The 19,481-nt window shown below is 35.2% G+C and overlaps 1 protein-coding gene across 6 annotated transcripts in view; it reads right to left on the reverse strand.

The window, feature by feature from the left end:
- RALGAPA1 (Ral GTPase activating protein catalytic subunit alpha 1) overlaps positions 1 to 19,481 on the reverse strand; it is a 265,198-nt gene that overhangs the window by 127,828 nt on the left and 117,889 nt on the right. For 5 of the 6 annotated variants that reach the window (XM_053889353.1, XM_019426141.2, XM_019426152.2 and 2 more), the window contains 7 exons: positions 18,148 to 18,272; positions 16,936 to 17,152; positions 15,318 to 15,494; positions 4,031 to 4,183; positions 1,285 to 1,478; positions 952 to 1,050; positions 36 to 191 (listed from right to left, as the gene is read on the reverse strand). In XM_053889353.1, the coding sequence (XP_053745328.1) occupies positions 36 to 191; positions 952 to 1,050; positions 1,285 to 1,478; positions 4,031 to 4,183; positions 15,318 to 15,494; positions 16,936 to 17,152; positions 18,148 to 18,272 (1,121 nt within the window). Of the gene's footprint in view, positions 1 to 35; positions 192 to 951; positions 1,051 to 1,284; positions 1,479 to 4,030; positions 4,184 to 15,317; positions 15,495 to 16,935; positions 17,153 to 18,147; positions 18,273 to 19,263; positions 19,345 to 19,481 lie in introns of all 6 variants that reach the window. The other variant, XM_053889354.1, reaches the window with a different exon arrangement.

Below are 19,481 nucleotides of genomic sequence, written 5' to 3' on the forward strand. Positions count from 1 at the left end.
CTTATAAAGCAATTGGTTATAAAGTATATATTTACCTGATCAATATGAAGTAATCCACAATGCATTATATTGTAGAAATGTGTTAGAAAATCTCTATTTGGAGAAACATCTTGTCTTCTTTTCATTGTATTACAAATAAGTTTGTAAGCATGTAATTTACCTTGTTTATATTTATCAGTCAACATGGTTGCCTACAATTTAAAGATGTTGATTTTAATACTCAGATACTGTTAAAGTGATACAGCAAGCAATATATTTGCTTTCATTTATTTTTATGTTGGCCCAATTTCTTAATGAATTGAAATATCAGGATTACTGAAACTATTGTTATCATTAAAATGATACAACATAGGTTATGAATAACCACACACTGTTTCATTTAGGAAAATGCACCAAACGTATCAAATGACACTTAAAAAAATTAAAACTTCAAAAGTAGGGGTGCCTGGGTGGCTCAGCTGGTTAAACATCTGACTCTTGGTTTTGGCTCAGGGCATGATCTCATGGTTTGTGAGATCGAACCCCACATTGGGCTCTGTGCTGATAGCATGGGGCCTGCTTGGGATTCTCTCTCTCTCCCTCTCTCTTCCTCTGTCTCTGCCCCTCCCCTGCTCACGCTTTCTCTCTCAAAATAAATAATCTTAAAAACTAAAACAATGAAAGTACACAGCATATTCTTTGATATAAATTCGAGATTTATACTTCACTAAAATACAGTTAAAACATAATTTTCTATATTCACTTTTGTTTTATTAAATAAAAATGATGCACCAGTATAATAATTACGCTATGCCCGTTTTCCTCTCTATATAACCCGTAATGAATGACAAGTCACAAACCAAGTGTTCTAGAAAACTATACAAAAGTTAAAGAATCAAATGTTTAAAACAGATTACATATGATTTATTAAATGAAACTTTTAAATTATAGATTTTTATATATTAAGCTTACCTTGAAAAGCCAAGGTGTAAGAATTCTCAGTGGAGGAATCAAAACTGGTGGTGAAGGGGAGGTCAGGTTATCAGTTGAAATGCCAAGATTATCTCTAATCTGTAATTTTCAAATAAAATGCAACAAATCTATGAAAACTGTTCTTCCAGTTTGTTTTAGCTTAAACTTGAGTTCAAGTCCAATTTCTATCACTAACTATATATTTAAACATGGTTCAGTGACTTTACCCTGCCAGGAACTAGTTTATAGTAAGGAGGTTGGGGGAGGGGGGAGGGGCAATGTGGTCTAAGGCTTCTACGAATTCTTAAACTTTTCTTTTTTTCTTTTTTTTACCTTAGCTAGATTTTGCCAAAGCTCACAGAGGTAATCAAAAACTTGGGCATGTATTTCAGGATCCATAATAGCGTTGACATCTCCCAAAATGCCTAGCATTCTTCGCCACATTACAGTAGCAACATCAGCATGCCATCCTGTGAGTGTACCCCCTGCCATCACACTACAACATTCAGATGGAAATTCACTGATTTCTATAAAATAAACCAATACGTTGGTGTTAGTAATTTTTCTAAAGAATCACAAAAACAAGAAAGACTCAAATTAACAATCTTAAATATCTATAAAAGCAAATTTTTAAAATGTCAATAGGCACTAGTGTTATTTTTTCCTAATAAGATCAAAACCTCACCAGTTCGTGATTCCATATTATGGCAATAATTACTTATTCAATGGAACTTGTACTAGGATTTATCTAAGGAGGAAATGATGCTGATAGAGAAGTATATGGTTGACATAAAGATCATATTTGTAAGTACATACTCTCTCTTTATCAAATGACTACTTCAGGTTGTATCATCAAATTAATAGAAGATCGCAGGCTGAAAGCAGATCTTGTAGGAAGTCTTCATAAGCCTATTTCTTTGTACTTAAAACTTCCAAACAAATGTATTTCTATATTTCAAAACTAAATCAGGCTTAGCATTAAAAGGGATATTACTGTTATTATGTGATGTCACACAAATTATTTAATAACCTAATGCTATACTTCTCACTATGAAATAGATGGTTTAGCTAAATATCATTATAGGTCTCCTCCAACTTAAAAAACACCCATTATTCTATTCAGTGTATATAACAGAAAAGGCGAAATCATTACTAAGATTATTCCTACTTGATAATATCTCAGTGTACTCATAATTTACAAGTTCATTCTTAATATATGCACATCCTTTATGCCTAAGTTTAACTTTTTTTTCTCTTTCTACATAAAGTATACAATGATTGTATTATAAAAAAGTTACTAGTCTTTCATAATAATAAAAAATAACCATCTGGTGTAAGCTCATTGAAATAAAAGAAAAAAAAAAACACTGTAGTTTTAACCATCACTGTTAACATCTCCCTACTCTATGGAACCTTCACAATATGGTGAGAAATCAACTGATTTGTCTCTAACTTATCCCTCTCAAAAACAAAATTTTAAATAATTGCAAAGCCAGCAACAATGTGTGATCCTCCTTTGAATCCTGAATTGGGCTGGTAGTGGTGTGGTGTAGCTATAAAAGATATTCCTACTGAAACAACTGGGGAAATTTGACTTTGGATTAAAAACTGCAGTAATGGGGGCACCTGTGTGGTTCAGTCAGTTAAGCATCCAACCTTGGCTCAGGTCATGATCTCACCATTCCTGAGTTTGAGCCCCACATTGGGACTCTGTGCTGACAGCTCAGAGCCTGAAGACTATTTCAGATTCTTGTCTCCCTCTCTTTCTCTACCTCTCCCCCACTCATGTTCTCTCTCTTTCTCTCCCTCCGTCTCTCTCAAAAATAAACAAACATTAAAAAAAAATTGCAGTGATGTTTCAATGTTAAATATGCTGAATGTGACCATTACAATATGGTTATACAGGAAACACTAAAGTGTTTAGGTGTAAAGGGTCTAAAATTTGCAATTCACTACTAAATAGCTCAAGAAAGACAAACAGAAAGAAAGAAAGAAACAGAGAAAGACAGAAATAAGACAGAAAGACAGACAGAAAGGCAAGAAGGCAGGAAGGAAAGAAGAAAGAAAGGAGGAAAGAAAGAAAGAAAAGTGGCACGCCTGGGGGCTCAGTCAGTTAAGCTTCCAACTCTTGATTTCTGCTCAGGTCATGATATCAGAGTCGTGATATCAACCAAGCCATGCATCTGGCTCTGCTCTGGGTGTGGAGGCTGCTTGGGATTTTCTCTCTCCTTCTCCCTCTGATCCTCCCCAACTTACGTGGAAATAAAAGGGGGGTGGGGGATGGCAGGGTTGTTTTTGTGCACGTGTGTATGTAGATACAGAGATAAGGTGGTAAAATATTAACAACTGGTGAATTCATCTAAAGGCTGAATGTGTATTCATTTTACTAGTCTTGTAACTTTTCTATAAGTTAGAAATTTTTTCCCACTGTTGGGGAAAGAGACTAAAAGCAAGGATGAACTAAAAACTGCATGCCAAAAGGAGGAAAGAAAAGGCCAAAATAATCCAGAAATCAGACCATAAGGGTTATGTAATTGCAAGATAAATGCATATTATGAGAATGAGTACCTTAAAACTATAAGGCCAGAAGTTATAGAGAGTAAATGTACTGCAGCACCAATGAAAACTGGCATTTTATATTATTCATTGTTTTGGGCATAATTGCAAAATGACGTTTTATCCTGATCCTTGTTACATTATTTAAGACTCAGCAGAAATAACTTTTATTAAAACTTGCAGTTTCTAAGGTTTCCTAGTCACTTTTTAACATTTACTTAAAAATACTTCCTGCTTTAGGAAATGGCATAATATCAATAAATGATAATTTAACAGACAAAAATAATGCAATCACTAATGCCAGGACTGTAGTCAACTATAATAATACAACAAATATTAGACTATAAATATTTTTAAGAGCAAGAAAAAATGTTAAGTAACAAATTTCCAAAAGACTCACAAAAGTTCAGAAGACTTATAATAATACTCTATCTAATCAAAAGTTTAAGATGTCTAAATTAAGATCTCCTAAGACAAATGCCCTGAAAGGAAAAATAGCAAATATCTAATTTTCAAATATTGCCTAGGTCATCTGGCGTCTGAAGAACAGAATGGTGGAGCTTCTCATCAAGCTGCAGATCTTTCTGTTCCATGTGATCTATATTCAGTGTGGAAGGAGAAGGCGTCTGTGACCTGGATCCCAGAGCTGAATGGACTGGAGAAGCACTTTCTGAACCTGTAAATATAATTTCATAAACTTACCATAAAGAGAATATTCAATACTCTCTACCTAAGATGTAATGCTTAAAATCCCAATAAGATACAACTGAGAAGCATCAAAGGCCAAAGAGGTAAAGAAAATCATAATACTGTACACGATTTTGTATCTAGGGGTCTCATTTGATTTCTTCCAGGGTACTAGAATGGAATCAGAACTGGGTATAGCAGTTAATAGAAGCCATCTGTGAAAGTGATAATGTCCATTCCTGATGCAGCTAGAGAAACTCTAGTACCCACTGCTACTCTATTTCACTTACTTCAGACCTGGGGCTATTCCTGAGAAGAACTTGCTCTGCATGGCTCTATATGCTACTATCATTGCTAGCCTGGTTTATGGTGGTCCCTGATGGTCCCCAGTCATCAATCTCCCTCTTACCCCTATTCCTTCCTCCCAGTCCATTCTTCATAAGGCAGCAAAAAGATCTAAAAATTAATCAGATGTTACTTCCTTACTTAAAATATTCTATGGCTCTTTACTGGCCATAGGATAAGCCCCAGCTTATTAGTGGGTTTTCCAGTCTTTCTTCAACTTTCTGATCACTCCATAATTCCCCCGTTACTTTTAAGTTCTAGCCACAGAGCTAGCCTTTTCCACATGTTTTTCCTTTGCATGGAGCCATAATCCTGTTCTTATAGGTCTGGTTAACTTCTTTTTATTTTTCAGGTCTTACTTTAGACACTTCTTCCTGAGAAGCCTACCCACTGTTGACCTACCCAGTGTGAATAAGGAGTCTCTGCCATATGCACTTGTACTTCCCCATTATACCACTTATAACACTGACTTGAAACACACTGTTTAGTTTTAAATATCTTCACTAATGCAGAAACTCTGTAAAAACAGGGACTGTATCTACGTTATATACTGAAGTATTGCCAGTGCCTAGTGTAGTGTCTGGTACATAGCAGAAACTCATGTTTATTTAAATTATGTGTAGCATAAATTAATACTTATTTAACACTTTGTGGTGGTTGTAGTGAGGTGATGCTACTACCAAGCAAGCCGCTAAAATATCAGGACCTTTCAACAGAAAATTAATAAAGAAAGATCAGCCTTAAATGACAGATTAGACCAGATGGACTTAACTCATATGTTCAGAACATTCTATCCACAGGAGCAGAATACATATTCTTCTCAAGTGTACATGGAACATTCTCCAGGATAGATCACATGTTAGGTCTTACAAGTCTTACTAAATTCAACAAGACTGAAATCATTTCAGACCACAACAATATGAAACTAGAAATCAACTACCAGAAGAAAACTAGAAAAACTACAAATACAGAGATTAAATGTTTCCAAATACCGACAAAGTGAGTGAAAAATTAAAGGAAAAATTAAAAAATACATAGAAGCAAATGAAAACAGAAATATGACATACCAATATCTATGGAATGCAGCAAAAATGGTTCTAAGAGGGAAGGTCATAGCAATATAGGTCTACCTCAAGGAAAGAGAAATCTCAAGTAAACAATTTAATTTCATACCTAGGCAAACTAGAGAAAAAAAAAAGGACAAAACCCAAAGTTAGTAGAAGAGAAGAAATAATAAAGATCAGAACAGAAATAAATGAAATAGAGACTAAAAAGACAATAAAAGAGATCAATGAAACTAAGAGCTGGTTCTCTGAAAAGATAAAAATGACCTAAACGCATAAGAAAAGAAAGAAAACACATTACAACCAATACCACAGAAATACAACCTAGAGGAAACGGATGAATTCCTAGAAATTTATAATCTTCCAAGACTGAATCATGAAGAAACAGAAATCTGAATGGACCAATCACTAGTGAGGGGATTGAATACAAAATCAAAAATCTCCCAATGAACAAAAGTCCAGGACCACACAGCTTCATTCATGAATTCTCCCAAACATTGAAAGAATACTTAACACCCATCCCTCTTAAACTCTTCCATGTATTGAAGAGGAAAAAACTTTCAAACTCATTTTACGAGGCCAGTTTTATCCTCATACCACAACCAAACAAGGACATCACAAAAAAAAGAAAATTATAGGGGCGTCTGGGTGGCTCAGTCAGTTAAGCGACTGACTTCGGCTCAGGTCATGATCTCACGGTTTTTGAGTTCGAGGCCCGCATTAGGCTCTGTGCTAACAACTCAGAGCCTGGAGCCTGCTTCTGATTCTGTGTCTTCCTCTCTCTCTGCCCCTCCCTCTGCTTGCAGTCTGCCCCCCTGTCTCTCAAAAATAAATAAACATTAAAAAAAAAAAAAGAAAGAAAATTATAGGCCAATATCCCTAATAAACCCAGATGCAAAAATCCTCAACAAAATATCAATAAACTGAGTTAAAACAACACATAAAAACAATCATACACCATGATCAAGTGAGATTTATTCCAGGGAGACAAACATGGTTCAATATCCATAAATTGACCAATGTGATACACATTAACAAAAGATAAAAATTATATGATTATTCCCAAAGCAATCTACATATTCAATGCAATCCCTATCAAAGTAATACCAGCATTCTTCACAGAGCTGGAACAAATAATGCTACAATTTGTATGGAACCAGAAAAGACCCCAAATAGCCAAAGCAATCTTGAAAAACCAAAGCTGGAGGCCTCAAAATCCCAGACTTCAAGCTATACTACAAAGCTGTAATCATCAAGACAGTATGGTACTGGCACAAGAACAGACACTCAGATCAATGGAACAGAATAGAGAACCCAGAAATGGACCCACAAACACATGGCCAACTCATCTTTGACAAAGCAGGAAAGAATATCCAATGGAATAAAGACAGTCTCTTCAGCAAGTGGTGCTGAGAAAACTGGACAGCGACATGCAGAAGAATGGATCTGGACCAGTTTCCTACACCATACACAGAAATAAACTCAAAATGGATGAAAGACCTAAATGTAAGACAGGAAGCCATCAAAATCCTAGAGGAGAAAGCAGGCAAAAACCTCCTTAATCCTGGCCGCAGCAACTTCTTACTCAACACGTCTTCGGAGGCAAGGGAAACAAAAGCAAAAATGAACTACTGGGACATCAAAATAAAAAGCTTCTGCACAGTGAAGGAAACAATCAGCAAAACTAAAAGGCAACTGACAGAATGGGAGAAGATATTTGCAAATGACGTATCAGATAAAGGGTTAGTATCCAAAATCTATACAGAACTTATCAAACTCAACACCCAAAAAACAAATAATCCAGTGAAGACATGGGCAAAAGACATGAATAGACACTTCTCCAAGAAGACATCCAGATGGCCAACCGACATGTGAAAAAATGCTCAACATCACTCATCATCAGGGAAATACAAATCAAAACCACAATAAGATACCACCTTACACCCCTCAGAATGGCTAACATTAACAACTCAGGCAACAACAGATTTTGGCAAGGATGCAGAGAAAGAGGATCTCTTTTGCATTGTTGGTGGGAATGCAAGTTGGTGCAGCCACTCTGGAAAACAGTATGGAGGTTCCTCAAAAAACTAAAAATAGAACTACCCTACGATTGCACTACTAGGCATTTATCCACAGGATACAGGTGTGCTGTTTTGAAGGGACACATGCACCCTCATGTTTATAGCAGCACTCTCAACAATAGCCAAAGTATGGAAAGAGCCCAAATATCCATCAATAGATGAATGGATAAAGAAGATGTGGTATATATACACAATGGAGTATTACTCGGCAATCAAAAAGAATGAAATCTTGCCATTTGCCACTATGTGAATGGAACTGGAGGGTATTATGCTAAGTGAAATTAGTCAGAGAAAGACAAATATCATATGACTTCACTCCTATGAGGACTTTAAGAGACAAAACAGATGAACATAAGGGAAGGGAAACAAAAATAATATAAAAACAGGGAGGGGGGCAAAACAGAAGAGACTCATAAATATGGAGAACAAACTGAGGGTTACTGGAGGGACTGTGGGAGGGGATATGGGCTAAATGGGTAAGGGGCATTAAGGAATCTACTCCTGAAATCACTGTTTCACTATATGCTAACTAATTTGGATGTAAATTAAAAAAAAAAAAATTAAATTTAAAAAATTATATGATTATTTCAGTAGATAAAGTATCTGAACAAACTTCAACACCCATTGATGATAAAAACCTTTCAACAAACTAGGTATAAAGGGAAGGTACCTCAATATGATAATAAAGGTCATATATGACAAACGAGCATCATATTCCATGGTGAAAACGTGAAAGCTTTTCCTCTAAGATCGGGAACAAGACAAAGATGCCTTTGTCTTTTATTCAACAAAGTATTGGAAGTCCTAGCCAGAGCAATTAGGTAAAAAGAAAAAAAAAAAAATAACTGGCACACAAACTGGAAAGGAAGAATTAAAACTGTCACTCCATGCAGATTGCATATACGAAGCCTTTAAGATTCTACCGAAAAACTGTTAGAATAAATGAATTCAGAAAATGGCAGAATACAAAATATGTTTTTTAAAAAAATCTGTGTTTCTATACACTAATAATGAACCATTAAAAACAGAAATAAAGGGGTGCCTGGGTGGCTTGGTCTGTTAAGTGTCCAACTTGGGCTCAAGTCATGATCTCACAGTTGGCAAGTTCAAGCCTGCGTCAGGCTTGTGCTGACAGTTCAGAGCCTGGAGCTTGCTTCGGATTCTGTGTCTCCCTTTCTCTGTCCCTCCCCGGCCACGCTCTGTTTCCCTCTCTCTCTCTCTCTCTCTCTCTCAAAAATGAATAAACATTAAAAAAAAAACTCATTTATAATCACATCAAAAAATACCTAGGAGTACATTTAACCAAGGAGGTAAAAGACTTATATACTGAAAACTATAAAACAAACGAAAGAAACGGAAGAAGACACAAATAAATGGAAAGATATTCCATGCTCATAGACTGAATTAATATCATTAAAACGTCTATATCACCCAATGCAATGTACAGATTCAATGCAATCGCTACCAAAATACCAATAGCATTTGTTAGCGAACTAGAACAAATAATTCTAAAATTCTAAAGACTGAATAGCCAAAACAATCTTGAGAAAGAACAAAGCTGGAGATATCCTGCTCACTGTTTCATACTATACTACAAAGATGCAGTAATTAAAACAGTGTGGTATTGGCATAAAAAATCAAGATTAAGAGAACAGAGAGCCTAGAAATAACCCATACATATATGGTCAATTAATTTATAACAAAGTAGGGTAAAATATACAATGGGAAAAGGATAGTCTCTTTAATAAATGGTGTTGTGAAAACCGGACAGCCATGTGTGAACAAATGAAACTGCACCACTATCTTGTATCATATACAAAAATCAACTCGAAATGAATTAAAGGCTTGATCATATGGCCTGAAACCATAAAACTCTTAGAAGAAAACACAGGCATCAAGCTTCCTGACATTGGTCTTAGCAATGGTTTTTAGATGCCTCCTCAGGCAAGGGAAACAAAAGCAAAAATAAACAATTGGGACTATATCAAACTAAAAAGCCTCTAAACACTGAAGAAACCCATCAGCAAAACAAAAAGGGAACATACTGAATTGGAGAAGATATTTGCAAATCATGTATCTGAAAAGGGTCTAATAACCAAAATATATAAAGAACTCATATAACTCAATAAAAAACAATCTGATTAAAAATGGGCAGAGGATCTGAACAGATATATTTCAAGACACATGAAAAGATGCTCAACATCACTAAATATCAAGGAAGTAAATCAAAACCACAATGAGATATTACCTTACACCTGTCAAAATGATTATTATCAGAAAGAGAAGAAAATAACAAGTGTTGGCAAGGATGTGGAGAGAAGGAAACCCATGCGCATTGTTGGTGGGAACGTAGACTGGTGCAGCCGCTCTGGAAAACAGGGTGGAGGGTCCTCAAAAAATTAAAAATAGATCTACCCTATGACCCAGCAATAGCACTGCTAGGAATTTACCCAAGGGATACAGGAACGCTGATGCATAGAGGCACGTGTACCCCAATGTTTATAGCAGCACTTTCAACAATAGCCAAATTATGGAAAGAGCCTAGAAGTCCATCAACTGATGAATGGATAAAGAAATTGTGGTTTATATACACAATGGTATACTACTTGGCAATGAGAAAGAATGAAACATGGCCTTTTGTAGCAACATGGATGGAACTGGAGAATGTTATGCTAAGTGAAATAAGTCATACAGAGAAAGACAGATACCATATGTTTTCACTCTTATGTGATCCTGAGAAACTTAACAGAAGACCATGGGGGAGGGGAAGGGAAAAAAAAAATGTTTAGAGAGGGAGGGAGCCAAAACATAAGAGACTCTTAAAAACTGAGAACAAACTGAGGGTTGATGGGGGGTGGGAGGGAGGGGAGGGTGGGTGATGGGTATTGAGGAGGGCACCTGTTGGGATGAGCACTGGGTGTTGTATAGAAACCAATTTGTGGGGCGCCTGGGTGGCTCAGTCGGTTAAGCGTCCGACTTCGGCTCAGGTTGTGATCTCGCAGTCCGTGAGTTCGAGCCCCGTGTCGGGCTCTGTGCTGACAGCTCAGAGCCTGGAGCCTGTTTCAGATTCTGTGTCTCCCTCCCTCTGACCCTCCCCCATTCATGCTCTGTCTCTCTCTCTGTCTCAAAAAATAAATAAACATTAAAAAAAAATTTAAGAAACCAATTCGACAATATATTACACATTAAAAAAATTAAAAATAGAGCTACCCTATGATCTAGCGATTCTACTACTGGATATCTATCTAAAGAAAACAAAAATACTAATTCAAAGAGATATTTGCTCCCCTATGCTCACTGCAGCGTTATTTACAATAGCCAAGGTATGGAAGCAACTTAAGTGTCCATTGATGGATGAACTGGATGAAGAACATGTGACTTATACATACAAAAGAATACTACCTAACCACAAAAAAAGAATGAAATCTTGCCATTTGCGACAACGTGGCTGGACCTTGAGGGGATTTTGCTAAGTGAAATAAGTTAGACGGAAAAAGACAAATACCATATGATTACATTTTTATGTGGAATCTAAAAAACAAAACAAACAGAACAAAATCCAGACTCATAGATACAGAGAACTGACTGGTAGCTGCCATGCCAAAGGAGAGGGGGGCATGGAAGAGGAAGGAAATTATCAAGTAAAAACTTCTAGTTATAAAATAAGTAAATAGTCATGGGGAAGTGAGGTACAGAATGGGGAATATAGTCAATAACACTGTATTAACTTTTGTCAAATCACTGTATGTTGTACACCTGAAACTAATATAATATTGTATGCAATTATGCCTCAATTAAAAAATATGTATTTGGTCTTTTTATTTAAGCTTCTTTCTAGCAATGAAATATCAATATTCTGGACTCAATAATTCTAAAACTCTGTCCCTGTTACCTCCTTTTATACAGTAAAGCAAAAACCAAGTAAATAAATTATGTATTTGTATTATTTTAATTCCACAAATGTGTCATTCCACACTGTTTATACAAATGTTTAAATATAACACAATAAATGCCTTAAAAAGAACATATAACGCTAAGAATCCCTTACTGAATGATAATCATGATTTCATTTAGGCTCAATTATGATACACAGTAGGTAGTCAATTTCCTTTCCTTCATTTGAGATTTGGAGTAAATTCATATGGCACAAAATCATATGTTAAAAGGTAGCTACAGAAATGTAAAAATTCTATACTTTAGTACAAACACAAACTATTGAGGGCATAATGAAACAATCTCCTTAATACTCATCAAATATTTTATAAGTACACGACAAAAAAATCATCAGGGGCGCCTGAGTGGCTCAGTTGGTTAAGTGTCCGACTTCAGCTCAGGTCATGATCTTGTGGTTCATAAGTTCAAGCCCTGCATTGAGTTCTGTGCTGACAGCTCGGAACCTGGAGCCTGGTTCAACTCTCTGTCTCCCTCTCTTTCAGCCCCTCCCCAGCGCATGTGCCTGCCCTCCCTCCCTCCCTCCCTTTCTCTCTCTCAAAACTAAAAAAAAAAAAAAAGGGGGGCGCCTGAGTGGCTCAGTTGGTTGAATGTCCAACTTCAGCTCAGGTCACAGTCTCACCATTCCCAAGTTCAAGCTCCACATCAGGCTCTGTGCTGACAGCTCAGAGCCTGGAGCTTATTTCAGATTCTATGTCTCCCTCTCTCTCTCTGCTCCTCCCCTGCTCACGTTCTGTCTTTCTCTCTCAAAAATAAACATTTTGAAAAATAAAAAATAAACATTTAAAAAATCATCAGCCTTAGTCAAATGCTTTGTAATACAAATCTATTTCTCTTACTTCCATGTATTATTTTCATCCATAAAAATCTGATTCATTTTTTAGAATTAAAACTTAAGTAATTTTTTATTAAGATTACCTATTAGTGAATCATTACTGTCTTTAACTTTATTAGTAACAATCTAGAACACCTGACTTAAAGGTGTTCTCCTCTTAAAGAATGTATTTTTAAAATATAAGTATTGCTATATTAATATTTATCCATTAAATTTTTATCTCCTATATTAAGTTTCTGCTATAATTTCTGAAAATATTACAGGAAAATAAAAGATTTCACGACTATTAACATCCCTTTGATAGAACACAGCTATTCTTAAAAAGTTAACTGTGAGAATATATGCAAAATATACTTGAGAAAATAATCAAAGTGTGTTGAATAGTTTGTATATTGATTATATGCTGTTGTACTCTTTGCTGAATTTTATCTTTTAATTAGAACTTGATCCATGAACTGCTTTAGTTTCTTAAACACCCTTACACTATTACAAGTGGCACTAATCAAGAACAGAATTCCTTATACAACTTCCTAGTAGAGTCCTAGAAATGGTCACCATGTGTAGTAAATATAGGTTATATACATGTTAAAAATTCTTTGAAGTTCAATTATCCAAAACTCACATTGAGGCAAAAGGCCTAAAACAAGTTCTCTTTATATATTAAGTTTTTAGAATTGTTGTGGGGAACTCCAGTTTTGATGACTAAAGATAAATAAAAAAGAAAAAGTGAGGTCAGACTTCTTTCACATACTGTAGTCTTTTGAAAACATCACAGTCTGATTAATAGTCTGAGGGCTTTAAGAAAACTATAAGAAACCCATGTAGTTTACTGGAGAGCATGATGTTTAACTCCTCCTTCAAAATAGATGGTCCCCAGATTAAGGGACACGTATTGGTGGGATTCTTTTGAGTCACAGACTGGGGGGGTTGTACAGTGGATCTCTAAATCAGTTAAAAAACTTCTCAGCCATTTTATTATTTCTACTTTGAAAGTCCATTCTTTTCAAAGTTCATTAACTCTCTACACTGTCCAAATATCTAGAGTTTTGATAGTATTAAAATTTGTGTGACCGTAGAAAATAAACTTCCACATTTAGTTTTTTAAGTCACCCATTTTAACTGTACAGTTATATTAATTTGGCAATTGTATGCAGTCCATAATCAATAACACAATCGAAACAAAGAAATGTCCATCAGCATGAAAAGCTTTCTTGTGCCCAATTGCAGTTGATCCCCTGCTGACTCCCACCCCCCCCAAGTAATTACTGACCTTTATCGCTATAGTTTTGTCTTCTCTAGGATGTCCTATACATGGAATAATAAAGTACGATATATAGTCTTTTGTATTTGACTTCTTTCATCTAGCATGTTTTTGAGAATCAGCTATGGTTTCACATATGTTAATCTTTTTTTTTTTTTTCTGAGTCCTATTCCAATGAATATTCAGTGAATGACTACATTACAATTTGATTGTCCATTCACTAGTTGCTGGACGCTTGAGCTGTTTTGAATTTTTAGCTACTGTGAATAATGCTGTCATGAAGTTCCAAATACAGCTGCCAGAGGTAAATACCTAGTAATAGTCATGAGGTAAATGCATGTTTACTTCTAAAAGACACTGGCATATTTTGGCAGAGAAACCTTACCATTTTGCATTCCCATGAGTGACATGATATTCCCAGTTGTTCTACATCCTCTTCAATATTTGGTATTATCAGTGTTTTTAACTTCAGTTGTTTAATTATATGTATAGTGGTATCTCGTGGTTTTTATTTACATTCTCTACTAGTAATGTTGAACATCTTATTTTAAAAACAACTACAATAACAGCTGTTTACTATAAAATAAGAATTTTCCCTAGTATTTCTCTCTGAGTCATTTAAATTCTGTAATAATGGGACTATGATCTAACTCAGTTGGCTCCTGTCCTCCACTCAGTCTCTATTCTTTAATGGGGCAGGTTACAGTTCTTAGTAATCCTGATAGGAAGTGGAAAAGAAGGGGTAAGATGGGAAAACAAAGGATGGGTTTCTGCCCATCAAGGATTCCACTGGTCAAACTTCATGTTTGATGTGGCTGAGGAACTGTGCCTGACAAATTCAGACAAGCAGAAATCAGTATTTAGTCTTGCAAGTTCCAATGAACCACAGGATACAATATTGATACCTAAACTGGAATCACCCATCAAAAGGCATCAAACTACAGTGAGAACCAGAATGAATTTGGATCACAGAATGGAACCACTGAACTATGAGCTAGAAACTGCTCAGGATCCCTCTGGTCCCTGCACTAACCTTGCAATAATGTGACCCTGCATTTCATGAGTAAATTTCTTGGATTCTACTCATCATATATTTAACTGCATTTTAAAAATTGCTGAAAAGAATAATTTACTGTTGTATGAACATAGAATATTGGTATATTAGTAAGTAGGCCTTCTACTAGGCAGTATTCCCTACAGTTTCTATAATAAATACTTTGCCAAAGAAATCTATAAAAATCTAGGCTAACTCTGAAAGATGATGAAAAAGAGATAGTACTTCTCAACTACTTTTTGGTTATCATTTAAACATCACTGCAGGAAATGCAGTGATGCAAACACATATAACATTTTGTATATAATACTGGGAGTTCAGCTAATTCCCCAAAACTTATCCATGTAGACTCCAGGTCAAGAAACTCTTACATTAATGTGTTTTTTCCTCCACTTTTCTATAAAGATGAATGAAAAAAAAATAGTACTTAAACAGTAATAATACTTAAAACCTATCAAATAAAATCCTAAACATATTCTTTGGTGGCTTAAAAAAATACATTTAAGGAAGACATTCCCTTGAGTAAGTTTACCAGTAACCGTTGCAACTTCAGCGGAGAAAGCTTGTTGATTAAGACTGCTTGTTTCAGAATCCAACTGAAGTGTGGTTAGACTAGCCACTTCTTGCTCTTCAGCACTTTGGTGATGGCCAGAACCTGAGTCCACATCAGCAGAGGATGCAATCCCAGCATCAGCTCCAAAGCCAAAATCTATAGGAAGAAGAAATGCTAGTACATAGACGTCTCAACCATGAAACAAAAATATTTACAAAAGACACAGCTACTTCAGCAAAATGATTACACATTAACATTCCCCTAAATCTATTCTATTTACATACCACTCAGGCAAGTGCAAATAATTTTAAGAGTTGGAAGTTTATAATTAGAGATAAATTGTGGGGTGCTTGGGTGGCCCAGTTAGTTAAGTGTGTGACTTCAGCTTAAGTCATGATCTTGCAGTTCATGAATTTGAGTCCCACGTCGGCTCTGTGCTGACAACTCAGAGCCTGGAACCCGCTTCGGATTCTATGTCTCCCTCTCTCTCTCTGCCCCTCCCCTACTCATGCTCTATTTCTGTCTCTCAAAAAATGTATAAACGTTAAATAAATTTTTTAAAGGTTCTCATAGCTTATTACTAACAGTAATGATTAAACATGCATATGATGTATCATCACTATTATCTATGTTTTTTGATAGCTGGTAATACGCTTTTCAACTACAGATATATGTAATAAAAATGGCACACATACAGTAAAAACCATTTTTCTCTAAGTCATATATTCCAGTCTGAGATAAGAGTAATATATGAGGGCAGGAAACATGTTTCTCCAATGCATCTCCCAGCTCTTCATTAATGTGGTTCCCAAAGTTTTCATGTTTCTTTTGTTTGTTTTTAGTTTATTTTGAGACAGAGAACGAGTGTGAGCAGGGAAAGGAGAGAGAGAGAGACAGACAGACAGACAGAGAATATCCCAAGCAGGCTACACATTATCAGTGTGGAGACCAATGTGGGGCTCAAACCCATGAACTGTGAGATCCTGACCTGAGCTGAAACCAAGAGTCAGATGCTTTACCGACTGAGCCACCCAGGCGCCCCCACGTTCTTTTTTTAAATATCGGTACTCTTCACTGCCAAGTGTATATAGCTAGCTATGTAGTAGTGATACAGCACCAAATAATACCACTGCTGTCATTTTAATATGAAGTGATTATTCAAGAAAAGGTCTGAGTAATTTAACATTGAACATAATTGTATTGAACATACTGAAGCACTGAACATAACTAGACAGTGGTTTGCAAAGAATGAAATAGTGCCAACTCATAACCATGACTGTCCTTTATTCTAATATCAAGTCAATTTTAATTTTTTTTCCTTTGTACATGTTTGGTCTTAGAATACCATTTGTTTTATGAAAGCACAGTGGTTTTTTGTTTTTTAAGTGTCTTTAATTTAGTTTGGTGAAATAAAGTGGTCCCAACTTGAAGTGATTCCCTAAAACTTCCTTTGGAATTTCACTGAAAAATGAAATCAAAATACATGGGAACCCCATATAAATAACAGAGAGGAAGGTGATGGTTATATAATCCATAAGTCTCAAACAGAAAACAATCAACAAAAAACCATATTGCTCAAACAGAAAAAGATACTTGCTGTCAAATTTTCGGCCATCGTATTGGAAAGCGCTGAAAGAATCCGAATGACTGTCTGAGCTGATAAGATCACTGCTCCCTGCACTGGCAGGAGAAGTCCATTCTGAGGGCACACCTGGGTCATCAATAGGGCGCATTTGGTTTTGCTTGTTTAGAACATCAGGAAGGTCTTTGGGAATTTCAAGACTGCCTGGACTACTTCCCCTTCTTGTCATAGTCTAAAAATTCAAGAAACATTTTACCATTAAAATTTCTTCTTGTCATTAAACATGTGAAATACTGAATTGCCAAGACAATCATCACAATAAATGTTGAGGTTTAGGGCCTGAGTTAGGAGGGTGAAAACACACTAACTAAATAATCTATGTAATTGTATGGAGCCATAACCTGAACTACTGTTGGTTTATCTAAAGTAGAGACCCAGTTATTATATGGTACTGGGCCTGAGACTCTTAAGCCTCAAAAGGATCTATAGATTCAAGTTAAGACCGTAGAAAGAGCAAAGTATTCAATTCAAAAAAGCAGCAGCAAATAGAGATAGTGGAGGGAGGAAAAAATGATGGCAAAGAGGTTATTCTATAATGATTATATATAATGATTTAAAAAAATTTTTCCCATTCAAGGAAAAAAATGAAACTGAAAATAAAAGGGAAACGTAATGGAGCTACAGACATTCACTAAAGATTGAAATCCAAATGGAATAGGACCATTTAAATAAAGCAATTCCACATGTATTTCTTTCCTTAATAATTAAGTATTATTAGGGGTAAAATTGGTTCTATTTTCATTTTGCCATAATTCTAATACTCAAAACAAAGATAACTTTAAAATCTACTCTAAAGTTATCTGTAATTATTAAGCAATCAATACTTATGCTATCAACTTATAGGAGTTGGGCCAGAAGACCTCTTTCTTGCTAAGGGTTGGCAGTGGGAAGGAAGAGAACCTATGAGCAAACATGAAAAGCAAAGGGAAGACGAGGAAGGTAGGGGCTTATTCCTAAATAGGTAAACAAATAGGTATTCTAATCTTTTACCCTGGTCAAAACTATAAGCCTATTTGTTTTAGATCTTTGAATAAAAAATACTACAAAAATATAAATTTCAGAGGAAGGTTGTTTGAATGAAAATTTACACACACACAAAAGTATGTATCTTTTAATTTCTCTACTCTCCTCGCTAAAACCAAATAAATAAAATAAAACAACACTTACTGAGGCATTACCACTTCGAAGTCGTTCTGCTATAAACTCATCCATCAGATCAGGAACATTAGCATTGCTGCTGCCAATATCACTATTAAGAGGGGGAAGTTTTGGGCTCATGTCCTCTTTATTGACTAAAAATAAATAAATAACTATATATAGTGAGAAAAGACTTAACTGCATTTCCTAAATTTGAAACAAATAACTCAAAACAAATTACCTATGCCATATCAATTATTTGCCAAACATGCATTTATGAATAATTTCTCTCCTTTTAGATTTAATTTTAAGAATTAGTAAATTGATATTTACTTTATTTAACTAAGCAGATGTTAGTCAATCTTCAGTATGACCTTAAACAGCAAGAAAGCTGATAGATAAGCACTAGTTGGAGTTAGGTTAATATTGCCTATAAAGAAACTGGTATATTTATCTGTCTTCCTGCCTCTATGCTGCTTCTTAGGGCCTTAATAATTTAGAATTCCATTCTTCCCCAAGGAATATTTGCAAGAAATCTATCCCTTCAATCTACGCACATCTCAGTAGGACAGAAATGCATTTAAGCTTAGATAAATAATCTATAATTGTGACATAATGTCATTTCAGTTCACTACAAAATCTAATTTCATTGTTTTAAGAAAAAAGGTTTATTTTCACAAAGGTTTTTCTATATAAAAAAAAACCCACAAAAGTTATTTTGATTTTTTTAATGACTACATTAACAAAGTTTTAAACTTGGGAAACAAACTTATAGAAAAAATGATACTTATTTATTTCACATTATGCTGTTGAAAAGTTAATTTCTCTGCAATTAAAAGAAAATCAGCATTGCTTACATTCCTAATAAACTAAAAAGCATTTCAGGTTAAGAAAATACACTGGTCAAAAGTTCATTGTGAAATACCATTATCTTTATATTACTGGCCAGGCTTTGCTAAGCTGTCAAATACTGCCCTCAAGTGGCATTAATGGCTCAATGCAAGATGCATTATACAGCATTCTGTTAATCATGCTAACAAAACCATGTTAAACAAACAAAATCAAAACCTACCTTACTGCTGAAAGTTAATTTTCTATATTTGTAAAGTTATTTTAATTTGAATCAAGATAAGAGAAGACAGTTACCATAATCTTGCTTTCTGTAATCTGTCCATAGAGGTTCCATATTAAAATCATGATTGGCTATCATGAAACCTTTATGCACATCTAAAATCTCAGAAAAAAGAAAAGTACTGGTAAGTGTTTTAAGGACTTGCATTCTATACAAATGAATGCAAAACTAAGAAGCCTGCAGCTTGTTTTCAAATGGCTTAAAGGTAACTAAATCCACTTTGAAATTTAAG

Source organism: Panthera pardus, unplaced genomic scaffold (assembly GCF_024362965.1).
Source record: "Panthera pardus isolate Hobbes unplaced genomic scaffold, ASM2436296v1 HiC_scaffold_24, whole genome shotgun sequence".
NCBI classification, from domain to species: Eukaryota; Metazoa; Chordata; class Mammalia; order Carnivora; family Felidae; genus Panthera; species Panthera pardus.